We start from the raw sequence: 26,188 nt of genomic DNA, 5'->3' as shown, positions 1-26,188 counted from the left end.
CTCAAGACTCTTTCTAAGAATGTTCAGCCAAACATGACTAGAAACACCACAACACAGTGTCTTGATGTCCCATACCAGCCAAATGTCCTAACAGATTGCCATGAGCAATGTTACTGCTGAGAGGTCCAGAAGAACCAACAGGGAACTACTAACAAGGTGACCAAAGTTTTAAACATGTGAAGTACTCTAGCTCAAATATTCCACATTCAGTCCAGAATTCTGTTTCTCATACTGATCAGCAAGGCTTCAAAGCAGTAGTCCTCCTGAACAACCGGTATTAAGTACTGCATCTGTAGTAGCTGCTTTGGGGCCCACATAGGAGAAAAGTGGGATATTAATTAATTAATTAATTAAATAAATACTACCTCTCAGTGTGGATGTTTACTGTAGCAGTGTATCTTGCGGCCCTGTGGCCATGAGTGCCTCCCCACAGAAAAATCCCAAAGTAGAGAATTTGCATATAAAATCTACACAGTCCAGTATCGAAGATGGTGGGCAAATATCCTGAGGTGAGTCATTTGAGAAAATGTCAAAGGAGCATTCACACAGAACTGTTTCATCTAGTTTTATGTAGACTTGCTTCACGTAGTGACTGATTTTTATCATGTCCTAAACCTGTCTTTCAGCTCAGTCTGTTAAGCTTTCTACTTTTCATGCAAAGTTCAACCACACTGGCTAATGGTTATTAATTAAGCAATAAGGAATGAAAGACTGCACAACACTCATAATTAATGGACATCTCTAGTGTCTGTCATTATGCACAAATCAGTACCAACACAGCTTTGAATGACTACAATAATGTAACAGCTAGACAGGTAACCTATTTTAGAGTATTGTACTTATCTCAGAGTAATAACATTAGTATGAAAAACTCATCAGTATATTAATATACAGCAGATAGGCTCTGCATTTTCAAGTTATGGTGCATTAAATGTAATCTGACATCCTTGTTGAGATTTGTTGTTAGCTGTTTTCAGGACGATCTTGACTCATAGAAACCTTGTGAATGAGACATCTCCTCTACGTTCCTGCAGTCTCAGGCCTGTGACCTCCCTGATTGAGTTTATCCATCTGGCATGTGGGCTTTCTCTCTTTACACTTCCCTTCACCTTCCCCAGCATATCAAAGGTATATTTGGTTAGGATATGTGAGAGAACTCTGTTGATAGCCACAGGTTGTGAAGCCTTTTTGCATAGGAGGCTAGATTGGTCCCCTCTCTGTTCTCTTTCTCCCAGCAAGCAAAGACCTTTTTTAAATTTAAACAGGATTTTGGCTGTTAACTGTTAACTGATTGTTTAAAAAGGGTATTTTATTGGGGCATGTGTGCTATAATTTTTATTCCCAGCATTATGATTTTGACTTTTACAAATAGTTATAAATTTGTACTGTTTAAACTTCCAACTAATGTTGACCCTAAGGCAAACCTATCATGGGGTTTTCTCGGCAATTTTTTTTCCCAGAGGGAGTTTACCTTTGCCTTTTTTTGAGGCTAAGAGAGTGTGACTTCCTCAGGGTTACCCAGTGGGTTTCCATGGTTGAGCAGGAATATGAACCCCGGTCTTTAGAGTCCTATTCCAACACCCAAATTGCTAAGCAAGGGTAAGGGAATAGCCCCCTGCACCACATCCAAAAAGGGAGAGACATACATATAAATTGCACTTACATGGATGCAGGTCAGCAACATGATGGCAGTGTATGTAAGAAAACTATGCACTGCAATACTGGGCTCATCCAGAAGGGAAAGTCTCCCTGGAAGTACTAAGAGTTTCACATTCTTTCTGATTGATTTTATCTGCATGTTCCCAAGTTTGCATCTATACTCTTTCTTGAATTATCTCAGGTTTCCTTTATTCCCTGGTCCCATGTGTTCTTTCTCCTGCCCATACCATTGATCAGGTGTCATTTGTCAAGAAAAAAGCAACATGGGATATACAGTAAGTGAAATAAAACATGTATGTGAGAGTCAGGGTGACTCAGCAGAAGCCAATTGAGAACCACACAGGTGTAAATGGTAATACAATTAACAAGTCCTGAATGCCAAGGACAAGAAATGTAAAGTGGATAATTGGACACACCTGACAATTGTTAAGTGGTCAAGGCTGAGATGATGAAATCATTAATTGTAGGATGAACCAAGAGAACCAATGAGAATGATGTACACGCCTACTGGGTGGAAACAGACAACAGTGGGTGGTACCATGCATTGACTATAATAATGACTATACATCCCAATGTATTTTGTGGGTTGTAGTAGTGGGTAGTAGTAGTAGGAGAGAGGAGTAGTGTATTGTTGTGTTGGATAGTTTTGGAGCTGTATATAGTAGAATAAAGTAGATCTTTTATATAAGACTACTGAGTTGTCTGGTGTCTTGGGTGAAGCTACAAGAACCAGCTGGATCCTGAAGAAAGGTGAAGACTTCTGTGGAAGCAAGAGTGAGAAGGCTTGGAGAATTTGTCGGGGTCTTCAGCCTATTCTCTGTAACTCTGCTAAGCTATAACCACTGGCCAAAACTGGTCAGCGCGGTGCACAACCAGGTGGTGAGTTCGAGCCAGAGGTGAAGAGCTACAACTCCCATCATCCCTGACATCATATGCATTATTTCAGTAATTGACTTTCACCAGTTTCCACTGTGACTTGTAAAATTATTGTTCAGGAGTCCAAGTGCTGAAGTGCTTTAGCATTATGACAGTACTTTAGCATCATTTGTTTTAGTGCTAGCATACCTCTTTCTCTCACTTGATTTCTGCTTAATCCATATCTACAGGCAGTGGCCATTTTAACTAGTTCTGGAATAAGACAAGTACAGATACCTTTCATTTTGGAAAATACTGATTTAATTTAAATTGACCTGAGCAATAGGACTGAAAAGTCCTTGGTAATGCTGGGAGTCCCCAGGAAATACTTTGGGATGAAGAAAACATCTTGTGGATCTTCAAACTTGTTTATATAGGATCAAAAACTGGGACTTTCAGAAATGTTTTTCTCTTCTGGTGGGTCTCATTGACTCACTTTGACCACATTATTTTCATATAGAGCAATGATTTTCACATGGGAGATCATGAAAACCTATTGGTGCTTTTTAGAAGCACTGGGGATGTGCCAGGCTGAGGGAACATGTCCTGGAGACAAGGGAGCACAAGTGTCCTAAACTGACAGTCCTAAAGAAAGAAACATATTTTTTTTTGGGGGGGGGGAGATTCATCTTGGTAAAAGCAATTCCTCTGCTTCCATTTGTTGTTGTGGTGTACTGAGTTCAAAAAAGAAGCTGAAGTGGTTGGGCTAGCTGCTAATTTTGTCCTACCTGCAGTCAATCTAGTCAAATCAATGTAACTTAAATTGGTCATGCTTTATTTATATTTTTGCTGCATGCACTTCATTTCCTCAAAAAGACTGCCTTTCTCCTTTGAGAATTATGTGCATGCTCGCACAATTACATATAATAACTAGAGATTTAAATATGTCTAATAATTGGAATTGGATAGCCACAGTGACTATATTAGATTTATTCCTTGTAGCTGATGTTGCTATAATATTGGAAGTGATGATGATGTAAATGTTAGTTTACATCCTGTTCCATTTTGTAATTGCTTAAGAAGCCTCAGGGTCCATATTAACAACACTAAAGACCATATTTAGGGTGTGTTCAGTTGAATAGGCCTGCAAATAGTTACCTGTAGTGATCTGAAATACTTACATCCTGGTTAGACATTTCCCAGTATGGCCGTTCTCCATATGACATCACTTCCCACATCACAATCCCATAACTCCATGCATCACTTGCTGAAGAGAACTTTCTGTAGGCTATAGCTTCAGGAGCTGTCCATCGGATAGGAATTTTTCCACCCTGGAAAATATGTTTAAACATAATATATAGTTTGTGAGATGTGCCATTCTGCTATTTACTTATTAGTCTAAATATATGTGCAAAAATAAAGGGGTATGTATTTAGCTGGTAACAGAAATATCTTAGGTAAAGGTAAAGCTAGTCCCTTGATGTAAATGTCTAGTTGTAACCGACTGTATGGGACAGTGCTCATCTCCGTTACTAAGTTGAAGAGCCAGTGTTGTTTGAGGACTACTCTGGTGCTTGTGCCACCAGCCTGACTGCACCAAACACTGTTATCTTCCCACTGAAGTGGTACCTATTTATATACTTGCATTTGCATGTTTTTGAACTGCTAGGTTGGCAGAAGCCTGGACTAGTGACAGGAGCTCACCCCATCATGCAGCACTCAGGCCTCAAACTGCCAACCTTCCAATCTTCCGATCCTTAGAATTAACGCCTTAACCACTAAGCCACTGCATCTTATTCAGTAATAAATATGGCACTGTTACAACAGTATCATAATTGAGACTCAAAATTATCTTAGTCATCTACTCTAACACATTTCACATTATTTAAGATTCATGTAATTAATCAGGACAAATCTAATGACATCTTCTATACTATATCTGAAAGCTCAACAAACATAACAAATTGTGTGTTAACTAAAGAGGTAAAGCACCCAAAGCAGACTGAATGAGGTAGAAAGTATTACCATTGACATTTATCATTATTTAGATTTTAATTTTTTTTCTTGAGAGGTTATAAACAAAATGGTACACACACAAAAAAAGCATTATTTAAATGGATACATACTGTGTAGGTTTATACCCGAAGCATTGACATTATATTCTCCATCTTACAAATATTGCACACATGCTTTTTTTATACTTTTACACTTACTCTGTGATGCATCATCATTCTGCTATCTTTAGTAAAAGAGGGGAAAATATGGCTTATTTGCTAAAGTCTTTCTGTCTCTGTTACACATACACACAAGATATATGCTAATTCAGTGGAGTGTAAAGCATATGAAATGCAAAAGGGGACATTTATGTATGAAGCTTAAATATTTACATTGCTTATGGATTCATACATACAAATCATAACTTAAATTATTCAGTGGTTCCTATACTGCTGTATTTCACAACAGCTGGGTGTTCTGCATTGATTGAATTTTTAAAAAGCCTAATGTAAAGCTGGGCCAAAGAACTCTTAAACTGGGACAACCTATTGGTTTGACCAATTCAACAGCAACTTCATAGAATCATAGAAACATAGTGCTGTAGAGTTGGAAGAGACCACAAGGGCCATCCAGTCCAACCCCCTGCCATGCAGGAAATCTCAATCAAAGCATCCCTGACAGATGGACATCCAGCCTCTGCTTAAAGACCTCCAGGGAAGGAGACTCCAATACACTCCGAGGAAGGAGTGTGTTCCACTGTGTCAGGAAGTTCCTCCTAATATTGAGATGGAATATCTTTTCCTGTAACTTGTGGAATTCTAAATAGTACACATAGGCCTGAAACAGATGAGTCAAAAGGATGGCAGTGGCACTGCAGCAGCACTGTTCACACTGGGGCTGTGGCAACTGCACACTCCCAGCCCTGGTTTGAGCTGTTGCCACAATCCTCAACAAGACCACAGGAAAGAGTGAATTTTTCCCACCCCTTTTTGGCCCAGTGATGGTGCTGCGTCTCCATGGTTTCCAGCTGTGCTTATTATTATTATTATTATTATTATTATTATTATTATTATTATTATTAACCTTTATTTATGAAGTGCTGTAAATTTACACAGCGCTGTACAAGCAATCTTTTTAGTTAGACGGTTCCCTGCCCTCGGGCTTACAATCTAAAAAGACATGACACAGAAGGAGAAGGGAGTGGTGGCGGGAAAGGGTAAGAGGTCCAGCAGTTCCTCTCTACCTCCAAGGCCTGGACCAAGGCAGATGGACTGGAGGGAGGGCTTGGCTTCATAATGGATGGTTAATCTTCTTCCAGGGAAAATACATACTCTCAAGTAGGATGATGCATATACAGTACATAGCAATACAGGAAATGGTTTGATAAACAGGCACCAAAAGAACATCAAATAGTAAGCAACAATTATGCAATGCCTGGGAAGGCTTCTCTGAACAGGATGGTTTTCAACTCCGTTTTGAAGCTGGTTAAAGAAGTGATGGCTCTTGGTTGTGGGGGAAGAAGGTTCCAGGAGTGAGGGGCAGCAAGTGAAAAGGGGCGACTCCGGGATGGGGCAGAGGAAATCCTGGGCTGAGACAGCAGACCTTGACTACCAGAATGGAGGGCCCTGGTGGGAAGGTGCGGAGAAAGAAGGTCTGATAAGTAAGGAGGGGCCAGTCCATGGAGGGCTTTGAATGTCGACAGCAGGAGCTTATACTGAATGCGGATAGGGAGGGGGAGCCAGTGAAGGGATGCCAACACAGGAGAGATGTGGTCAGAGCGGTGGGTGGAAGTGATAATGCGTGCAGCTGAATGCTGGACAGAGATTAAAGGACGGAGGTGAGAAAGAGGAAGCCCAGCCAGGAGGACGTTACAGTAATCAAGTCGTGAGATCACTAGGGCATGGACCAGGATCTTGGCAGTAGAGGCGGAGAGATATGGTCGGATTTTGGCAATATTGTACAAAAAGAATCTACAAGCCTTGGCTGTGGTCTGGATCTGAGGGATACACGACAGAGAAGAGTCAAAGATAAAACCAAGACTGCGGGCTTGCTGGACTGGTTGAATAGAAATGTTGTCCACAGAGACAGAAAAGGAGTGTTGAAGGGTGGGCTTAGGAGGAAAGACAAGAAGCTCTGTCTTGGACATGTTGAGCTTCAAATGCTGATGGCGCATCCACGTCCTCTAAACGCTATGCCCCAAATGTGGTTGGGATCCACATCATTTAGCCCACCTTTTTGGAGCCATGGTCAACAAAAAAAATATTATGCCTAGATTAAGGGAAGCAATAATAGAACTCCATTATGCTTTAATCAGAGCTCACCTGCAATTCTATATTCCGTTTGAGCATCACAGTTTAGGAATGAAATTGACAAGCTGGAATGTGTCTGGCAGAATGTGACCAAGATTGTACATTTTGGAAAACAAGCCCTATGAGAAACAGCTTAGAAAGCTGTATATGTTTAGCATGTGGAATAGAAGCCTTGTGTTGGGGATTGATTGAACATTTGTGCCAACAGCAGAACATAATTAAAAGTGAAACAATAAAACACAACACCAAAAATACTAAAACAATACACTAATATACTAAAAACAGAATCCTTGTCAGTCACTACACATCTTGGCAGTCTTAGGTACATTCACTAACTTTTGGCCAAAACAAGTGGCCCTGAAGGGGCAGCTTCAAGCCACCCCTGAGAAAGCTGAATGGGGGCTGTGGCAAGCACATGCTGCAGCCCTGATCTGGCTTTTTGCCAGTCCAAAAAGAATTGGCAGAAAACCTTTCCTTTTTTAGCTGGCAAAAAGCCAGCTTTTCTTCTGCCACAAAGTATGACTCCTATGGCATGCAGTGTATAAACGCTGTGCTGCCAGGCCATCGCAAATCTGCCAGCCATGTGGTCAAGCAGGTGGTTTCACAGAGGCAATACAGGGAGAGGTGGGATACAAATAAATATTATTGTTATTATTATTATAAAGGGGTCATCTGTTTTGCCCCTTAATCCATTAAATTAAAGAGGAAGTCTTCAACCCTTTATGGAAGTGGTTAAGTTCCTCCTCCAGCCAGAGGTGCAAAGGAAGACTGTTCCATAAATTTGGAGCCATGTCCTGAAAGTCTTGGTGGAACTGCCAATAATCTTTTGTCTGTAGGTCTTAAATTCCTAGATGGTACATACCATACTAGCCAAGCTGCCAGATACTGGGGGAGATTAAAGCGCAGGGCCTTAAATACCATGTCCAAAAGCTCATAATGAGCCTTGGTTTGAACTGGCAGCCAATGGAAATTCTCTGAGGAGCCAATGGAATCATGGGAATATTTAGGGCGATATGAAAACAACTCAAACAGAACAGTTCTGGATTAAAACCATAGGAATGAGAGAGCAGAAAGGTAAGGCTAACAGGAGGATATTACTGTCAGGCTCACTATGAGTGAATTGGAACATTTGCAGATGGCTCCACCTCATTTAAATCAATAGCAGTGTTTGTATGTGGCTGCACCAATGTGGTTCTGCTCACCTCACACTGCCATTGACTATAATGGGACTTGAGTATTTGGCAGTATTAGGCATTCATGGGGGGAGAACATGGATATGAAGAACGGAGCCCCCATGGATACAAAGGGCTGACTGTACAATAACCAAGACCTGGACAAGCAAATGGACAGCCTTGACAAGTGGAAGTCTACAGATATTATAGATATTCAAAAGACAGAAGTTACATGCCTTTGCAGTTGCCCTGATAAATGGGCTCTTACAGTCCCTTTCATCTTTATGATGATATGAGTCTATATCCAAGCAAGTAGGCAAATGTAACGTACATCTATGCTTTTGAAATCCTATCTCATATTTTCTTTCCTCTTTCTCACTCTCCATGTTCCTTCATGATATGTAGTTCATTGGCTTTATTTAAAATAGTGCTTAAGTCCAATTCAGAATCCTAATTAGCAATCCTACCTACTTGATTTTTAAAAAATAATGTTTGTTTCTAGACTGTTATTTAGTTTATTGAACACAATGGTTCTGGACCATTCTCCTTGTATACTAAGACAAAACAAAAACAAAACAAAACAAAACAAAAAGACAGCAAAACAGAGGTAACAAAATCCATAAAGGTACATATCTTCTGTATACAGTATGCAAAATATTGCAACGTAAGACTATCACTTATGCTACTCCTAATGGCTAGGGGAAATTACGTTGTTAATATTAATACAGACGATACATTTCTTGTATAAGCTGTTACAGGCATAGGAATGGGAAATTTCACTGCTTAATTACTTTTGTAAAGTATATTTTTATGCAAAAGAATCTTTTACACTTTCCATTGAGCTGAGTGAAAGGCTGAGACTAAGCAATATCTGTTCATGAATAATAGAAGGACACATTTGCTTCTGCATAGCTAAAATAATATTTCCAGTGCTCTATGAAAGTAATAAAAAACTCTAGCCCTGCCGGGATCTCTTTCTGATAACACTGTTACATTGAAAAATATTTATTAAACTCTTATTGTATAAAGTGTGCTCCATCACCAAATTAGAATAAATATCCATGGTTATCAATATCTAATTTCTACAGCAGACCTATCAAATCTGTCACTGTCCTTGCTGAGGAATTTTTTTACATGAGCAAGCATTTTTCCCTGCTTGAAACCACGCTGAATTTTTACCTCATTTCTTAAATTTATAATGAGCTTGGGGAAATGCTAATTTTGCTTTTCTGTTATAAGAGAGCAGTAATGGTACTATTCAGATGCTTATGATGTAGCCTGGTTTCATCTACTGCCTCCTGAATTATTCTTGATTGCAGCTGAGAGGCAAGATACCACCATGAGCTGTCACAAGTCCCTTACCTAATGAGTGAGCAAGTGCCAGATAACTCAGGCAGAGTGGCATATTGGTTCAGCAGGACTGTCTACTGGAATGAAACTTTTAAAGCATAAACCCACAGGTCCCGTGAGCTGGAAATGAGCCATGCTGCGCAAAAGATAAACGATGGAAATAAACAAGAGATCGTGCAACCTTTTTTCTGGTTCTGGGAGTCTAGCTGTCTATAGGGTTCTCTACCGACCTTGTGGAGGGTAAAATGAAACAAGCGATGTGTGTGAGTAGTATAGCACAAGCAGGCATTTCTAATGTTTGCTGTGGTTTTTGTTTTGTTGAAAAAGAAATCCACTGACATAAGAACAGTGAAGTGGGAAAATGTATGCACTCATAATGGGGTATAGTTTAAACATCCTTTCTTTCCCCATGAAAACCATTTTTAAAGTAGAGAATAAAGACATGTCATAATTGCTGAGTGCGAAGAACAGGCAGAATTATGCCAGGCTAGCCACAGCCAATCAGGAAAAAGCTACCTACAGCCAATCAGGAGTTAGTAGGCAACAGCCAATCAAATTTTGGCTGGTAAGAGGAGAAAAATTCCATTGCTGACAGCTGGAGTCATATAGGTCTTTGGTTTCAGACAGTTAGGGTGTGATTGTGTGAAAGTCCATAGGTTAAGGACTGTGAGCGCTAAAGTTTGGAGGGGAATGACTTACAAGATTGCCTGGGTCTGAAATAAGTAACCACGCTACTAGGTACCATCTGAAAGTGAATTCTTCAAAGGGGAAAATAAGCAGTTTTGGTGGTTCTTGTCAATTTGGTAGCAGCAGTGGGATGAAAAAACCCATGGGGCTGCCACAATAGGAAAATAGTTAGGACAGTGGGATGTAAGGGAATTTTCAGTATACACTCTTATAAAGAGAGTTTTCTAAAGCTTCAGCAAATCGTTTGTGGCAATGATATAGACCTGACCCACTTGACTTGGACTCAAGTCAGATTCAAGTTGAATCCCATTGTCAGAGAAAGGTGGGATATAAAACCTTGAAACAAACAAATAAATAAATACATAGTTGCTTCAGTAACACAACTTGGACTCAACACTACAATAAATGATGCACTGACTTGACTTAACTCATGATTTATATATTTTTAGTAAATGACATGCTGGCCTAACTTCATCCAGAAATGTTATGGAATGGAAAACTGTTTTTTCCCCTTTGAACAATGCTTCCATCTCACTATTTTTTGCATATTGGTCATGCGATGGAAGTGGTAATTTAGGTTTGCTGTACAGGAAGACCCTACTTAAATAAATAATAATAAATAGAATATTTATTTATAGCCCGCCTTTCCGTAGATCAAGGCGGGTTACAACAATAAAGAGTTACAGAGTAAAAACACAATACACAGTAACAGCAATTATACATTAAAATCACAATAGCAATATCCAACTAGCATAAGATGTTTACAACAAAGATAATAATGGTGAGGGGGAGGAAGGAGGCTACAAAGGGAGAAAGTTAGGGGAAAGCTGTTTGGAATAGGAAGGTTTTTAATTTCTTCCTGAACCGCTCAAGGGAGGTGGCCGAGTGGAGCTCAATGGGAAGCGCGTTCCAGAGCAAAGGAGCCGAGATGAATAGGCTCTACACGATGTTGTGGCGTATTTAGAATCTGGGACTGTCAACAGGTGCTTCCCAGCCGATCTGAGTGTGCGGGGCGGATTATATGGGGAGAGGCGGTTCTCCAAGTACCCTGGGCCCAAGCCATTTAGGGCTTTATAGGTAATAACCAACACCTTGTATTGCGCTCGGAAGCGAATGGGCAGCCAATGGAGATCTTTTAATACCGGTGTTATATGGGTGGCCCTGGAAAATCCAATGGCCACTCTAGCTGCCATATTTTGAACCAACTGTAGCTTCCGGGTATGGTACAAGGGTTGCCCCATGTAGAGCGCATTACAGAAATCCAAACGAGAGGTTACCAGGGCGTGTACCACTGTTTCAAGGTCCCTCCGGCCCAGGAAGGGTCGCAGCTGGCGTATCAACCGAAGTTCCTCTAGACCCCTGCCTATGTTTAACATGCTTGCTTTTCCCCTCTGAGAAATGTGCCCTATGCTATGAGGGTTGCTGTTAGGAATTATTTTAGAAGGCTCCTTGGATGTGTTGAGGGGAGAGACCAGGGTGACCAGGAGGACAAGAAACCACAAAATGTAGGAATTCCAAGAAAAATCTAGGACACTACAAAATAAAAGCTAAAACACTAATGCAAGTATAAATTCACAAAATTTACAAATATAAATTCACAAACACACACAAAACTTCTTGTCAGGGAAAACAAGCAGAGGGGTCACTAGGTGTTAAGATGGAGAATAAAGAGATGTTATATGTAAGTAAAGTGTAAGTGAAGACTAGATGGCAGGAAAAAGTAGACTTGAGGGAAAAACAAGTCAGATTCTGTTCCTTCTTTCCCACACTGCCTCCCTGTACACCCACCTCCTGGCATGGGCAAGGCACATGGAGGGTCCCCTCCACTGCCCAAAGCAGTCTCAACAGCTCAGCCTGCCCCACCACCTTTCTTCCTCCCATGTCTCTATTGTAGCAGCTTCTAGTCACCTATGGCACTTGGCCTGTTCTTTCTTGCTCACTCCCATGCCATCCCATCCCATCCCTTCCCTTTTCGTCCAGGTGCAGCTGTGCTAGGAAAGACAACTCTGAATGGCACAGAGCCCTGGAGAAAAGGGAAAGAGGCTCAGTGGAGCCTCTTGAAAATGGAAGACATTTTGCAGTTCTTCCCAGACCCCCAGATAAAAGATTAAAATATACAACTCGCATGGGAAAAGGACATTGGGCCACCTTGATAAATTGCCTATGGTATTCTAATTTTCTTACCTAGTTTGTGTATGTCTTCTTGATGTTCTAGTTGTTGAAATGCCAACCCCACCTCCTTTCCCCCCATTAAAGTTGGCTCCCAGCCTTGAGACTCGACTTGAGACTCAGCTTGAAAGTATCTTGCAAGGAAATACACAAGTTGAGACTCATTTTGAGACTTGAAGGTAGAGACTTGAGATTTGACTTGAAATTTAGAGTAAAAGACTTAAATACATCATTAATTTGTGGTTCCTCTTTTGTCATGCTGAAGCCATGTGGACCTCATCACACTACCTTGGGCTTGCTGTGCCTATCATACTACTTTATATGTATAATCTCTACCACAAATGGTACTTTCACCTACCTGCAAGTCTGAATAAGAAAAATACATTAATAATTAAACATAAGAATATGACACACAAAGGCTGACATCTTCCTCTAGATAATTTAACAGAGGTTGTAGCAAATCTGAACATAATAAAAAAGTATATCAGAAGCACTTTTATGCCTACCACTCATAGCTTGGAAATTATGTTACAATACAGTAGTTATTTTTTTAAAAAGAAAATGAGTTCCCGCTTCCTGTCAAAATTAAAGAGTATAGCACTAGTTTCAAATTGCAACCAGCAATAAAGGATCTGTTTATACAGTGCATTTTGCTATAGTACATGTGTTCTATTAATCCTGCCTTCCCATAAAATAAACAGGGATCCTGCAGGGTGGACAGGGAGGACATACCTCCTGAAGTCTAGAGAGGAGGCTGAGCCTCCTTTGAAATGGGCAGAAGCAAGGAAGTGAAAGGGAAATAGCACAAACACACACACACATATGTAGCATTTGAATCTTATGCAATAATAATAATAATAATAATAATAATAATAATAATAATAATAATAGCCTTTTGCAAACTAGGGTGCCTTGACAGAAGTAAGGAAGTGAAAGGGAAACAGCACAAGCACACACACACATGTAGCATTCGAATCCTACACAATTATTATTATTATTATTATAATAATAAAAGCTTTTTGCAAACTGGCGTGCCCTGATGGAAGCAAGGAAGTGAAAGGGAAAAACAAGCACACACACATTCTATCTATGTATCATCCTATAGCAAAAATCATTCGCATAGTCTGTCAAAAATAAAAATAAAAAATAAAAAAGAGAGAAAGCTGCCTGTGAGAGGGAGGCATGTTCCGTTCTCTGCTCTCCCTCTGACCATCCTCCCCTGAACTCTCCGGCTCTCTCCTCCTCCTCCTCCTCCTCCTCCTCCTCCTCCTCCTCCTCCTCCTCCTCAGCCCCTATTCTGCCCTTGGCACCCTTTCTCCGGCTCCTTCCTCCTCCTCTTCACCCGATGAAGGGGAGGCATGTTCCGCCCTCTGCCCTCCCTCTGATCTAAATTCCTCCCCTGAACTTGACCCGATCATGATCAGGGACAAGTTTATTTGGATGGAACCCGTTTTTTTAAACAAAAGATACAGCCCTTGGAATGTGTAGGACTTCCATGGACACTATACCTTCCTGATGGCTGAATATGCAAAGACTGACTCAACAGATGCAAGGAGAAGTCTGGGGAAGAAGCTGGGGGCTTTCAGTGTGCAGAAAGATAGCTGGATTTCAGAGGCATGTCTTGTCTAATACACTATACTTTTGGAGTGTAATGCCCAGAATCTCCCAACCAGCATGGCCACTGGGGGGTTGGGAGTTGTTACAAAAAAACCTTCTCCAAGGTTCATCTAATGTTATAGCCTCATGATATTGGCTAAACATGAATATTTTCAAATAAAGATAAAGATAATAAAGGCTGCAAGGCTCTTTCCTCTAAAGCAGTGATTCCCAAAGTGGTGGTACACCCCACTAGGGGCAGTGGAAAGTTCCAGGGGGAAAAGTGAGGGAAAGGGGGGGGCAGTAGGGGGACCTCCTTGGTGTGCAAGAAAACAAGGGGAACCGGCGGATTTTAGGATGATGGTGGGGATGAGGATTGCATGAAACTTCCTCAAAAAATCACCACACAGCCTTGCTGCTCATTTTGTGTGGTGGTATCTCTTGCTCTTTGCCTGCCCACATGAGCTCACTCCCTTACCAGTATCTTTTGCTAATAGTGGCAGTTGGAAAACTCTCATGAGACTTGAGCACAGGGCATTATGTCTGTGGCTCAGAGCAGCACCATTTTGGGACAGACTGAAACAAAGAGTCACATGGTGAGAGTTGAGAAGTGGTGGCTAAAAGGAACTTTCACATTTAGGACCCTTTGTGAGCTTTGCTGGGACTTGGCTAGCAGGTTGGAGTTGTACTGCTGCACTTACATTCTTACATCAGACGGGGGAGAGAAGAGGTAGCATAAGAAATCATTTTTTTTTAATTGGGAAAGTGGACACTTGAAGCTATGTGGGGAATACTTTTCTTTCTCTCTGACAGGATTTCTAAAGAGCGGGGTATAAATACAATAAATAATAATAATAATGCTGTGCTCAATTTTTGGAAACAATCCTTTGTCTTGGAGTGGCTCCTGTAGTTAAAATCTCTCACTTTCCCAGTCCACACCAGTTTCCAGTCCAGAACATGTGGCCTCTATAAACTCCTGCGTATCCACTGGCTGCACCTTTATCTGCCTTGATGAAAACTTGGGAGTTCCTCCTCTCTGGGTAGGAGCTTCTTCCTTGCACCTGGTCAACCTGGGAGCAGCAACTGAGTAGCTGGCTGATGAGCAACCAAGAGACCTTTTGTCCATACTGGCCTTTGCTGCAAGGCTGACATGGGTGAGAGACTTCTCAGTCGCTGCTCAGCCAGCTGCTCAGTTGCTGCTCCCTGGATGACAATGTGTAAAAGGAGCAGTAAATGAGCAGCCAGTTAAACAATGGTCAGGAAGGCTTTCACCTGTGCTGGCCTTTGCTGCAAAGCTGGCACAAGCAAGAGGCTTCTCGGTCACTGCTCAGTCAGTGGGGGGGGGGGGCACGGGGCATATTGTCACCCAAGAGGAAAAGGTGCAGTAGCCCAAAAAAGTTTGCGGACCACTGCTCTAAAGCAATCTGACTCTTGTCATCTGACTCTTGATCACAGGAAGATGCTCACAGGTAAACCACATGTATGCATAAATTCCCAGATTCAGTCTCTGGCATCCCTAGTTAAAAGGTTACTAGATGAGAAAGATACTGACTGAGACCATCAAAAATCCCTGGATTAGATGGACAAGTAGTATTACTTAATATACAGTAGCTTCTCACATTCCTATGACACTATGAAGGAAATTTTGTTGCAGCTGATAAGAAATTATATATTTGGAATAAGGAAGAAACGTTGTTCCAATATTGTTTAGTATCAACATGATACTGCTAAACAAAGTCACCTAGACTTTAAAATGGGATGTTGATTGGCTAAAGACATCTAGCTCTAAGTTTCATGAATAAAGAGCAGCAGTATCAATTCTACACAGATGTCTGCAAATTGAAGACGAATCCAGACAGAAGTCAATAATGGTCAATAATAGAAATGGTCAATAGTAATGTATTGAAGTACTTTTAAAACTTTGGGGTGCTTTGGGAGGCAGCTTTGGCACAATCTAGGTTACGGTTGCTGCCTTTTGTCAGTTATATATTATGTGGAGACATTCATTCACTCTCTTAGTGATTACTGCTATACATTTTAAATGAGATTGCCTTTTCAAATGTCTAGGAAGATGTTTCAGTGCCAAAACATTCCCTTTTGAGAACAGGTGAAGAAAAGTAAAATGGCTGCACTTTTGGGCCCAATTCAAGGCTTTGGATTTAACTTCTGAGTCCCATATCAGTGAAGCTGGCCCCTTCCATATATGTTAAATTATCAACTAAGGTGTTTACTTAATACCTTATTTGTTTGCCATTGCTGTACAGAGCATGGAGAATCTGAAAATGCTGTTATTAAGTAGTCTGGATTATAGTACCAAGAATTCCCAATCAGCGTGGTCAAGTTCTGGTCTCCCCAAAGATGTCTTTTTCTGGTATTCAGAAAGCATTGTAAAGCACATGTTTCTAAGATGACTTTGGGGTAATGCTGTCAAATAATGTTGACAACAATAACTTCCAAGTATCCTAAAGATACAATTCTGATTTTTACTGTGTAGGAACTGAAATTGTCTGCAACAATCAGTTGAATAGAATATTTTTATTTCTTTGATATCAATAAAAGATTGAAGTCTTGGAATTAGAATCTGATACAAAATCAGAAAAGAACATTTCCTTGCTCTCAGTTATAGAACAGATTATTTCAACACAGTGGATGTGAGCTAGTCAAAATCAAAATCAAAATCAAGTCACTTTAGCATTCTGCCAAAATCCTAGATATCATAGAACTGGAAGAGACTTACAGTGCAATTTGATACTTGTCAACTCGAAAATAAATCATAGTGTTAAATAGGCAACTGGTACTTCAACAAGTAAGTAGGCCCAGTTTACAGTTGTAAATATATACATAATTCTCACCCAGTAGTGAAATTGTTTACTAATGTACTTTATAAAAGTATATATACAGTATATACTACTTTTCAGTTTCCAAACTTTACAATGTAACTAGCAACAATAATTAAAAGGAGGAGCAATAAAAGCAATTAAGTCAAGCCAATAGAATCCTGAAGTGTTAAATCAGCTAAGAATTTAAAAAATCTGATTCTCCAGCATTAACAAAATATTCTAAAGTAGTATTTATTTATAATAAATAATATATACAGTCAGACCTCTGTACTGGTGGGCTAGCCATCAGAGGATTGGAGCATCCATGGATGGCCTTGTTCTATTATTTTCAATGGTGGCTCATGCATGTGGCTGCACAAATGCAGTCACATACACATCAAATGTTCATTGGCAATTATGGGACTTGAGGATCTGCACTTTTTAATATCTTCAGGTGTATGTGTGTCCCCAGAATGATACCCTTGTTAATTCAGAGGAAGAACTGTATATCAGATATGAACAAACTTGTGCTAGGTTTTATTTTCTTTAAAAAAGAGAATACTTCCTACTAAAGATCTAGAAAAGGGATTTTTTTTCCCCACACCAGTAGTTCAAAATAGCCCAAAACTTATCAGGAATGGGTTTTTCTCTCTTATCTCTGTATGTTAATTGAACAGTAAACTAGATTAGCATAAGCATTTCATTTGAGGCACAGGTTCATAGGGAGAAACCTATCCTAATGGATTTTAATAAGGAACATTGCTCCTGGCATTCAAGCCTCATGTAAATAAAATGCATCCATCTGGCTAAATTACATCCAAATTGGTTTGACTGTTGTCCTGGGGTACTAGCAATTGTCAGTGATGGCATTATATGGACATTTTGCCTAATAGTCCAAGTGCGATTTCTGCGGGGAGCTCCTTCTGTGTTCTATAAAATAAGCATATGTTCTCAGTTTCTTTTTACTTCAATAATCCCTGCTATTCAATAGCTGCATTAAAAAGGCATTGAACAACATTTTTTTGAATGCCAGCATGTTATCATCTACATGAATAAGAGTCCTACTTCTGTGATGCCTGCATGTGGCATACAAACTTGTGCAGCTAATGAAGAAAAGTAAACCAAAGAGAATGTATAGATGTTCTTTACTAAGAAGGAATCTTTACCTTTTCTCACAAAGACAGAACCTAAAATTTGGCTGTCTGATAAGAAAAATTGGTGATTTGTAGACTGTGCTGTCAGGCCTCAGGTAGATTAAAATAAAATATAGTTGACTAGAAAAGGCAATTCTATAATCAAGTATGAAAAGACTGATTAATATTGAGTGAGATGCATGGGATTGCAAAGCTTCTTCTTCCTTTTCACTAGATCAAAAGAATATTTTACTGCTGTGAAGAATGAAACAATCCAGCCATTTTGTTGTTTTTAATTGTAAAAGTAAAACCACATATAGCTAAAACATGCAAAATGTTAAGATTAAAGCAATATTAAACACAGATGCTGGCAAAACGTTGGCAATAAACTCTTCTAGAACATGGCCACATAGCCTGAAAAACCCAGAAAAAACAATATTAAACTGTTTATAGCATTAAATATAAACATTAAAACATTAATTTAAAAGCAGAGAATAAACGCACAAATTGAAAACAGTACAGCACTAAAACCAAATTAAAAAAATTAGTTTCCAAATGCCTGCTGGAAAAGAAAAGTCTTCACTTGATAGTGGAAGAATAATAAGGAGGGACTCAGCCTCCCCTTAAGATTTTAAGACTTTGGGCAGGCTTGTTTGGGAAGTTACAGTTCTTCATTTGGCCTGAGCTTTATAGCTCATAACCGTTACCTTGAATTGTGTTCAAAGATAGGCTGACAGCCAGTGGAGCTGTTATACTAAAAGAGTCATATGTTCCCTTAATTGGCTCCTACTAACAATCTGGCTGCAGTTCCTAGAACCACTTGAAGTTTCTGGACACTCTTCATATGCACAGTAATCCACGTGTCACTGTAGACAACCAGTTACCCCAACGAATGGGCATAGCTGGCAAATGTACTCCTAGCCACAATCAAAACTTGAGCATCCAGGTCCAAGGCTCAGTCCACCAGTACACAAAAACTGAGTCTGTGTTTTCAGAGGGAGCGTAACACCATCCAATATAAATTCAGTCTGTGTTCCCTGATCTGTCTTGTGACTGACCAGAAGCACTCTGTCTTGCTTGGATTAAGCTGCAGTTTGTTTTCTCTCATTCAGTCCATTACTGAATCCATCAACAGGCACAAATTTAGAACAACGTCCTTGATTAGGATGGAAAGGAGAGATGGAGTTGAGCATAATCAGCAGTGATGCTACCAAATCCCAAACAGTTTTATCTAGACATTAACAGGATGGGGGACAAAATATAACTCTGTGTAACCCAAAGGTCAAACAAGACTGCCTTATGAGTTCATTCCTCCAGGTAGGAATGGAGCCGATATTATCCACTGAAGGAAGTCTTGTCCCAGTAAGGCAGCCCCAAAGGATATCATATTTGTTGGTACTGGAAGCTGCTGAGTGCTCCTGTAAACCAACTCCCCCAGCATAGGTCATCTACCAAGGTGACCAAAGCTGTCTCTATCTCATAAAAGGACTTAAAGCCAGACTAAAATGGATCTTTTTGCACCGCCGTAAACAGCTGGCAGCACGTGCGAGCACATCATTGCCATGCGGCTCCATCTGAACGCTACGCAGCAGTGACATTATAGCTGTGCACGCCGTCTGGACGGTGCCACACAGCTATGGCATCATGGCAACGTGCTAGGGTTGCGGGGTGTGTGCATGCGCCGCCCCGAGGCAACCCTAGTATGTTGCCATGATGCTGCAAAGGGCCCATCTGTACAGGGCCAATATATTTTTTCTCCATTCCTAGATCATTATCATTTCAACCAGCACAAAAATAAAGGCCCAAAGTGGGGCCAGCAAAATGAGTGGAACCTGACATGATTTGGGACAGCCATGAAGTCCTGAGTCATTCTCAACAAGGCAGCCTTAGCATGAACACTGAAATTTGTCAGCACCAAAAGCCAAGAGGAGTCCCTCAACAACCCTGAGATTTCCCTGGCTAGCTCAGAAAGGGAGATTGTTGTTGATGTTGATGTTTTTAATTGTTGCTTGCTTGCGTATTTTAACCAATTCTATTTTATATTATTACCTATTGTATTATACATATTTTTAGATTGTATGCCATTGGCAGGTTTTATTTTTATTGATTTGATCATTTGTATGTACAGCACTGTGTACATCTTCAGCGCTTTAGAAATAAACTATAATAATAATAATAATAATAATAATAATAATGGATGATACACCAAGAATCCTTATTTTGTTTCAGCTGTCCACCTTCAAATATATATATTCAAAACTTGATGTTCAGGTAGAGGGAAACTATAGAACACTGGAACAATTGAAGAAGACCTGTGGAAGAATGCTAAAATAAGTGCCAGTTGCTGCCACAATGATCTATGCCCAAATGTGGAAAGAAACAATAATCCGTTCATGATTGGTCGTTAAAACTGCACGAATTTGCAGAAATTGATAAATTGACTGTGGCTATGCTGATGAGAAAACTCTGGATTACTTGAAGAAAGAGTAGAATATGTTGACTAAATACTGTATATGAAAAGTAAGGGAGATTTTTAGAAGGTGTGATATATAGGCCGAGGATTTGTTTAAAATGTTTTATACCTTTATTAGGTTTAGGGTAAGACTTTTATTGCTAGTAAGATAATAATAAGTAAGCAGCAATAAAAAATGTTCAACCAGTCTGGAAGAATCAGGGGAAACTTTATTACTCCCTGGGAACTGAAGCTGACAACTCTGACTTGCCTATATTTATGTCTAAGCAGGAGTTTGTCAAGCCCAACCATCATTATTTGACTGGACTATCCCAGTTTTCTTCATCAATATGAATATGCAGCTCATGAAATCTCTTCCCCTCAATAAGCCAAGGCAATTACCTTAGTGGTTTAGAAGACAGAACATATATTAAAGTTTGCCATCCAATCAATTGTCCTGCATGTCTGTTGATCTTTGTAATATATTTACGTCCTGCTCTTGGAATAAAATAATATACATTATAGCTCCTCTGAGAGGATGAGTATTACTCTTCCAGAATTAGGGAGGACTCTGTATGAATTCTGAGAGGAAAACCATATCCTTCCTCATATTCAAGATGTCAACTTCTCTGAGATCTCAAAGCTGCTTAGTGTTTCCATTCATCAAGTGAACAATAGACCCTAAGCTGCTTGGTCTTCTGTCGGTATCTCTGCTTTTGAACTCAGCAGCACAGCATGTGCTATATTAGGCAAGGTACATCATATATTCTTTCAACATCTATGCATCTGTGTGAGTGATGTTATAAAATAAATGGTAATTGTGATTTGGGGTGATGAAATCTACTTTGAAGAGGTCAGAGCTAAACCTTCATGAGTTTTGATTTTCTGGTTGTAAGATGTCTTTCTAGTGAGGCAGAAATAAGCAGTCACTGTAAACAGCAACAGCATCTTGATCTTTCTGTGGGTGTTTCATAGGAACCATTCTGAATTATATTTTATTTATTAGTATTTATTAAAACGATATATATCCTGCCTTTCTCCCACAATGGGATTCAAGGCGGGTAATGATTTGCCACAACAGTTCTAACTGGTTTGGTAACCAGGTTATCTGAAAGGCTAGCTTCTCTTACATATTGCTACCCACCTTTAATATCATAATTAGAGTTCATGATCCATATGCCATTTGACTGGTGGGTTTTTGAGACACAGACATTTCAGCAGTAGTGCCCAGGCTGTGGGGTATTCTTTGATTAGAAGCTCAGTTGGCTCTTTTACCTTTAGACTGAAAGCATACATAAAAATGTTATTTTGCCAGAATTTTGGATTGCTTTACATTTGAAACCTGCTGCCAGGAAATGGCTTGTAAGATTGCTTTGCTTTTTGCATTTTATTGTGATTTTTGGTACATATTTGTATTTTTAAATTTTGGTTGTTAGCTACTCTTTTAGGCAAAGGGCAGGGTATAAATTTTGTAACCAGACAAACAAAAGAACACAGTGAAACAAACTCCATAGCCTCAACTAAAAGAGCATTATCAGAACAGGGGTGAAAAGAAAGTTGTGTACCGTCAGTGACCACACTTCTCTTCCCATCCAATGTTCGCATGGATGAAGGAATTAGATTATACCTACATGGCTTTCTCTTCTAGGCAGTGGCCTTCTTCTTGGTTGGCTTGTTGAGACCAGTTCAAGGGATGACATCTCTTTCTGCCAGTATATGAAGATGTTTTATTCAAGCAGGCTTTTGAATTATAATTATGGGCCAGTAGTATATGTGTCCTACCAATGGCACTACCTTTCTGTAATGGTGGGATTGCACGATTGTACCAGCAGTGCTGTCAGACAAGCTTTTGCTAAGGGGCCAGACTAAATATGCCAGCAGCAGTAGTGTGTGTGTGTATGACACTGGCAGAGGACCTCTCAGAGACAACAGCAGTGGCACCATAGCTAATGCTTGTTAGTACTTCACAGAGGGACGTACTGATAAACTTCCTTTTGAAAATGTCTGACAACAAAAAACCTGTGATGAAACAATCCAAAATGAAACAAGAGTGCCAAAAGATGAAACTTCCAGGTTGGATGGCACTCAACTGGGATACAGGAGAGGACAACTATGAGTACTGCTGTAGCTGATGATGATAGTTTGAGTTGGATATCTCTCATTCATGGGATCATCATAAGTCAAAGTCGACTTAATGGCAGCTAACAACAACAAATAAATTAGAGACCTCCAACTCACCCTATTATCATCAACCCTGCTCAGGTCTTACAGATTCAGGGCTTTGGCTTCCTTGATAGAGTCTATCAATCTGGAATGTGGTTATCCTCTTTTCCTAATGCCTTTTACATTAGTAAGCATTATTGTCTTTTCCAGTAGCATATGATATGGCCAAAGTATAACAGTCTCAGTTTGGTCATCTTGACTTCTAGGGACTGTTCAGGCTTGATTTGTTCTGTGTATACCTCATGTGGAAGTTACCTGAGTCGCCCCTTGTCTTTTAAGTATTCAGAGACTGTCTTAGTATAAAAATGATTGAAAAGCGCACCTTGGCCACCATCCTAGTTGCTTTAGTGAATCTTAAATGGAGGTCAATGTAAACAAACATAGCACTGGAAAGAAAAATAAAATGACAACTTTAAAGTCCTGCACTTTTGAAGACCTCTTATATCATGAATCATTCAAGGCTTTTAACAAGATGCAATATTTCTGGGTACTTTTCTGAAACAGAAGATCGTTTTAGCTAACTATAAGCACATGAAATGTGGACACTGAATCTGTAGTCAATGGAGTGTTAAAAAAAAGCTATAGCTTGAATTTATATTCTCAAGATTCATGGTTTTTCTTGCCAAATGTAGCGTAAGAAGACCTAAGTCATAAAAAATAAGAGCTTGTTTTTGTATTGTTCTCAAAATGTCTCTGCAATTAAATGAAACCTTAAAGAGAATACTGATTTCCCCCCCTGTACAGACCAAAAACATTTGTGATGAAATTGCTTCTACAGTCTATCTTTTTATAACTAATTACCAAACAACAGTTTATGGAAACTCCTTAAAGTACAGAATTAATTATCTCCCATTAAAGCCCACAACACTTTTAATCTTCAGTGTGCTTTACTAATTATTCTTCACAACCTCTACATATCTTCATTCATTTCTTCTTAGGGCATTCTAAGACCTGCACTTTTGTCACTTTTCATTCCATTTCTTCCTCACTACTTTGAAATGAGTTTTTGCATGTTTTCTGTAAGTAAATGTTTCCTTTGCCCAGAGGTTTGCAAATGGCTTTGATTTTCTCTTTAAATAAATGTACAGACATACGCCAGTAACAAAGCTTCTGATAGCAAAGCTCCTTTGTATATAAAGGCTTTTATGCCCCCAGCCCTGCTTTTCCTCCTTGTCTTCTATCTAGCTGGCACCTCCAGATGGGGAAAAAAAGTCTCTGGGAGTCCCAGGTTTTGTTCCTGTAAAGACTAAGTTTATTTTGGAGATCCATGTGATCACATGTCACATCTACCTTCATGCAACATTTCAGACACTGATTTTCACCAGTTTCCACTGAGGCTTTTTTAATTGTTCAGGAATTACAATGAAAGTGCTAAACTGCTTTAGCAGTATTATAATAGTTAAGCATTAGATCATTTTGTTTTAGTGCTAACATTCCCTCCCCTTGAAATATTTCCTGGGAGCTCCTGGCTCCCCCCCCCCCCCCAAATATATATATACTCCCATTTTCCAGGTCAGTTTAAATTAACCCAGTACTTTCCAAAATGAAATTATTGGTTACAGTTGGCCCTCCATTTCTACAGATTCTTTATCGATGCTTTATTCAATTAACCATAGCTTGAAAATATTCCAAAAATATATAAATTCCAAATAATAAATCTTGATTTTGCCATTTTATATAAGATACACCATTTTACTATTCCATTATATGTACTGGGTCTTGAGCATCCATGGATGCTGGTATCCATGGAGAGTCCTGGAACCCGAGTGGATGCCAAGGGCCCACTGTACTTGCTGTGTGTTTATGCTGTCTTAGACCCAACAAAGATGGTCACCAAGTAAACACAGCTATTGTTTCCAAAACACAGATTCAGCAGAAATCAAGTGAGGGAAAGAGGAATGTTATCACTAAAACAAAATGGTCTAATCTAAAACAAAATGATCTTAACTATTATAATACTGCTAAAGCAGTTTAGCACTTTCATTGTAATTCCTGAACAATTAAAAACGCCTCAGTGGAAATTGGTGAAAAACAGTTTTTGAAATGTTGCATGAAAGTAGATGTGACATGAGATCAATGGGAGGGGAAAGAAGAAGGGCACAAGAAAGGTGGGAGAGAGGGAAACTCAGCATATTTTGAGGCAGGGCATGATGCAAACCCATGAGTATCTGGGTAAAATCAGGGTAATATCCAAACAAAAAGAAACTCTGCAGTAAACAGGACATTAATGCTTGAGCTGGGAAAGAATGGGATTCTTACTTGGTCATGGAAACCCACTGAGTGACTTTGGGCAACTCACATTCTCTCAGCCTCAGAGGAAGGCAATGGCAAACAAATCTTGACAAGAAAACCCCATGATAGGTTCACTTTAGGCTGTATATAAGTTGGAAACAACTTGAAGGCACACAACAGCAACAAAGATTCAGTCAAAGGTTGGTGGCTAGTGAAGTACAATTTAAAGCCTTTTTCTTGCTCAGAGTTTTACAAGTATTTTGCAAGCCAACAAGGCATTTAAACTAAGATAAATTCATCAGAAAAATGTGGTTGAGTGCATAATAAAATCCAGTGTATATCATATTACTATAAATAAACTATATGAAATAAATGTATATTTATATTATTTATATTGCAAAGGAAAGGAGGACAAGGCAACACAAAATGGAGAACATTCCAAAATAAAAGCTGCCCACTAAGGCTGCATCTTTATTGCAGAAATTATCTGGTTTGACACCACTTTAATTTCCATGGCTCAATTGCCAGAGCTCTGCTCTGGTGCCAAAACAAACTACATTCCCCACAATTCCATAGCTTTGAGTCATGACAATTAAAGTGGTGTCTAACTGGATTATTTCTGCAGTGTGGATACAATCTTAATGATTTTAACTTTTATTTTTGGAATACCCACCTTTTTCTGGAATGTCCCTCATTTTGCAGTGCATTGCTGACCTCTGCTGCTGCTCTCAAAGGCTTAAACAAAACTCCTGGCCTCTCTGCTGCTGTGCCGCTGCCACGCCAGCAATGATTCGGTAGCGGGAATGGCAGCAGGCCCAGCGGAGGCTGCTGAAAAGCTCCTTCTGGCTAATGGGGAGGATCTGGAAGTCTGCCCCTTGCAGCCGCTCCCCCAATCATAGCTGCTTCCTTTCCTAGGGCTCCTTGGGAAGAAGCCACCAGGAGCGGCAGCAATTGCTCCCCCAATACATCGCTGGATGGGGCTGGACTCTGTAGCTCCACTCAGCTGCCCTGGCATCATTGGAAACTGGGAAATGCAGCTGCAACTGGCTGGGATATTTTTACAGGCTTTAAAACCGAGACTTTCCCAGTTTTTTGGGACAAATGGCAACCCTATTGGGTGGATGGTTCTGGCTTGGGGGCAGTGTCAGAGTGTGTGGTGTCTAAATGCTGTGCTCTGATGCCACCTCTGCACCCATTTGTTGCATATCAAACTCTGCCAAGGATGTAAGGCCCAACATATTTCTCACTTGCCTTGCAGAGAATTTCATTGTCCAGAAGGTGAAGGAGTATTTGTATTTAATATTTTTGAGTTGATCAAAAATAGTAGATGCAAGAATGAGATAGTCAGTAGAGTGGAAATAGTGGGATACTTGGTATACCAAGAATTATGTGCAAGTAGTACTATAAATGACCAGGAATGGGTCACTTTGACTCAAACAACTATACAATAATCTATTCAGGAAATGAAAAAACAAAAAGAAATGAGGAGCCACATGAAGATATATCCCACATTCTAAGAAGTGAAGTGGAATCTGCA

At 39.9% G+C, this 26,188-nt stretch overlaps 1 protein-coding gene across 2 annotated transcripts in view; it reads right to left on the bottom strand.

The window, feature by feature from the left end:
* EPHA6 (EPH receptor A6) overlaps positions 1-26,188 on the bottom strand; it is a 264,534-nt gene that overhangs the window by 13,425 nt on the left and 224,921 nt on the right. For both annotated transcript variants that reach the window (XM_042460426.1, XM_042460427.1), the window contains one exon: positions 3,696-3,845. In XM_042460426.1, the coding sequence (XP_042316360.1) occupies positions 3,696-3,845 (150 nt within the window). The remainder of the gene's footprint in view (positions 1-3,695; positions 3,846-26,188) is intronic.

This window comes from Sceloporus undulatus, chromosome 3 (assembly GCF_019175285.1).
Source record: "Sceloporus undulatus isolate JIND9_A2432 ecotype Alabama chromosome 3, SceUnd_v1.1, whole genome shotgun sequence".
Taxonomy (NCBI): domain Eukaryota; kingdom Metazoa; phylum Chordata; class Lepidosauria; order Squamata; family Phrynosomatidae; genus Sceloporus; species Sceloporus undulatus.
The sequence above is the reverse complement of the archived record's forward strand: the minus strand, read 5'-3'. Positions and strand labels throughout refer to the sequence as shown.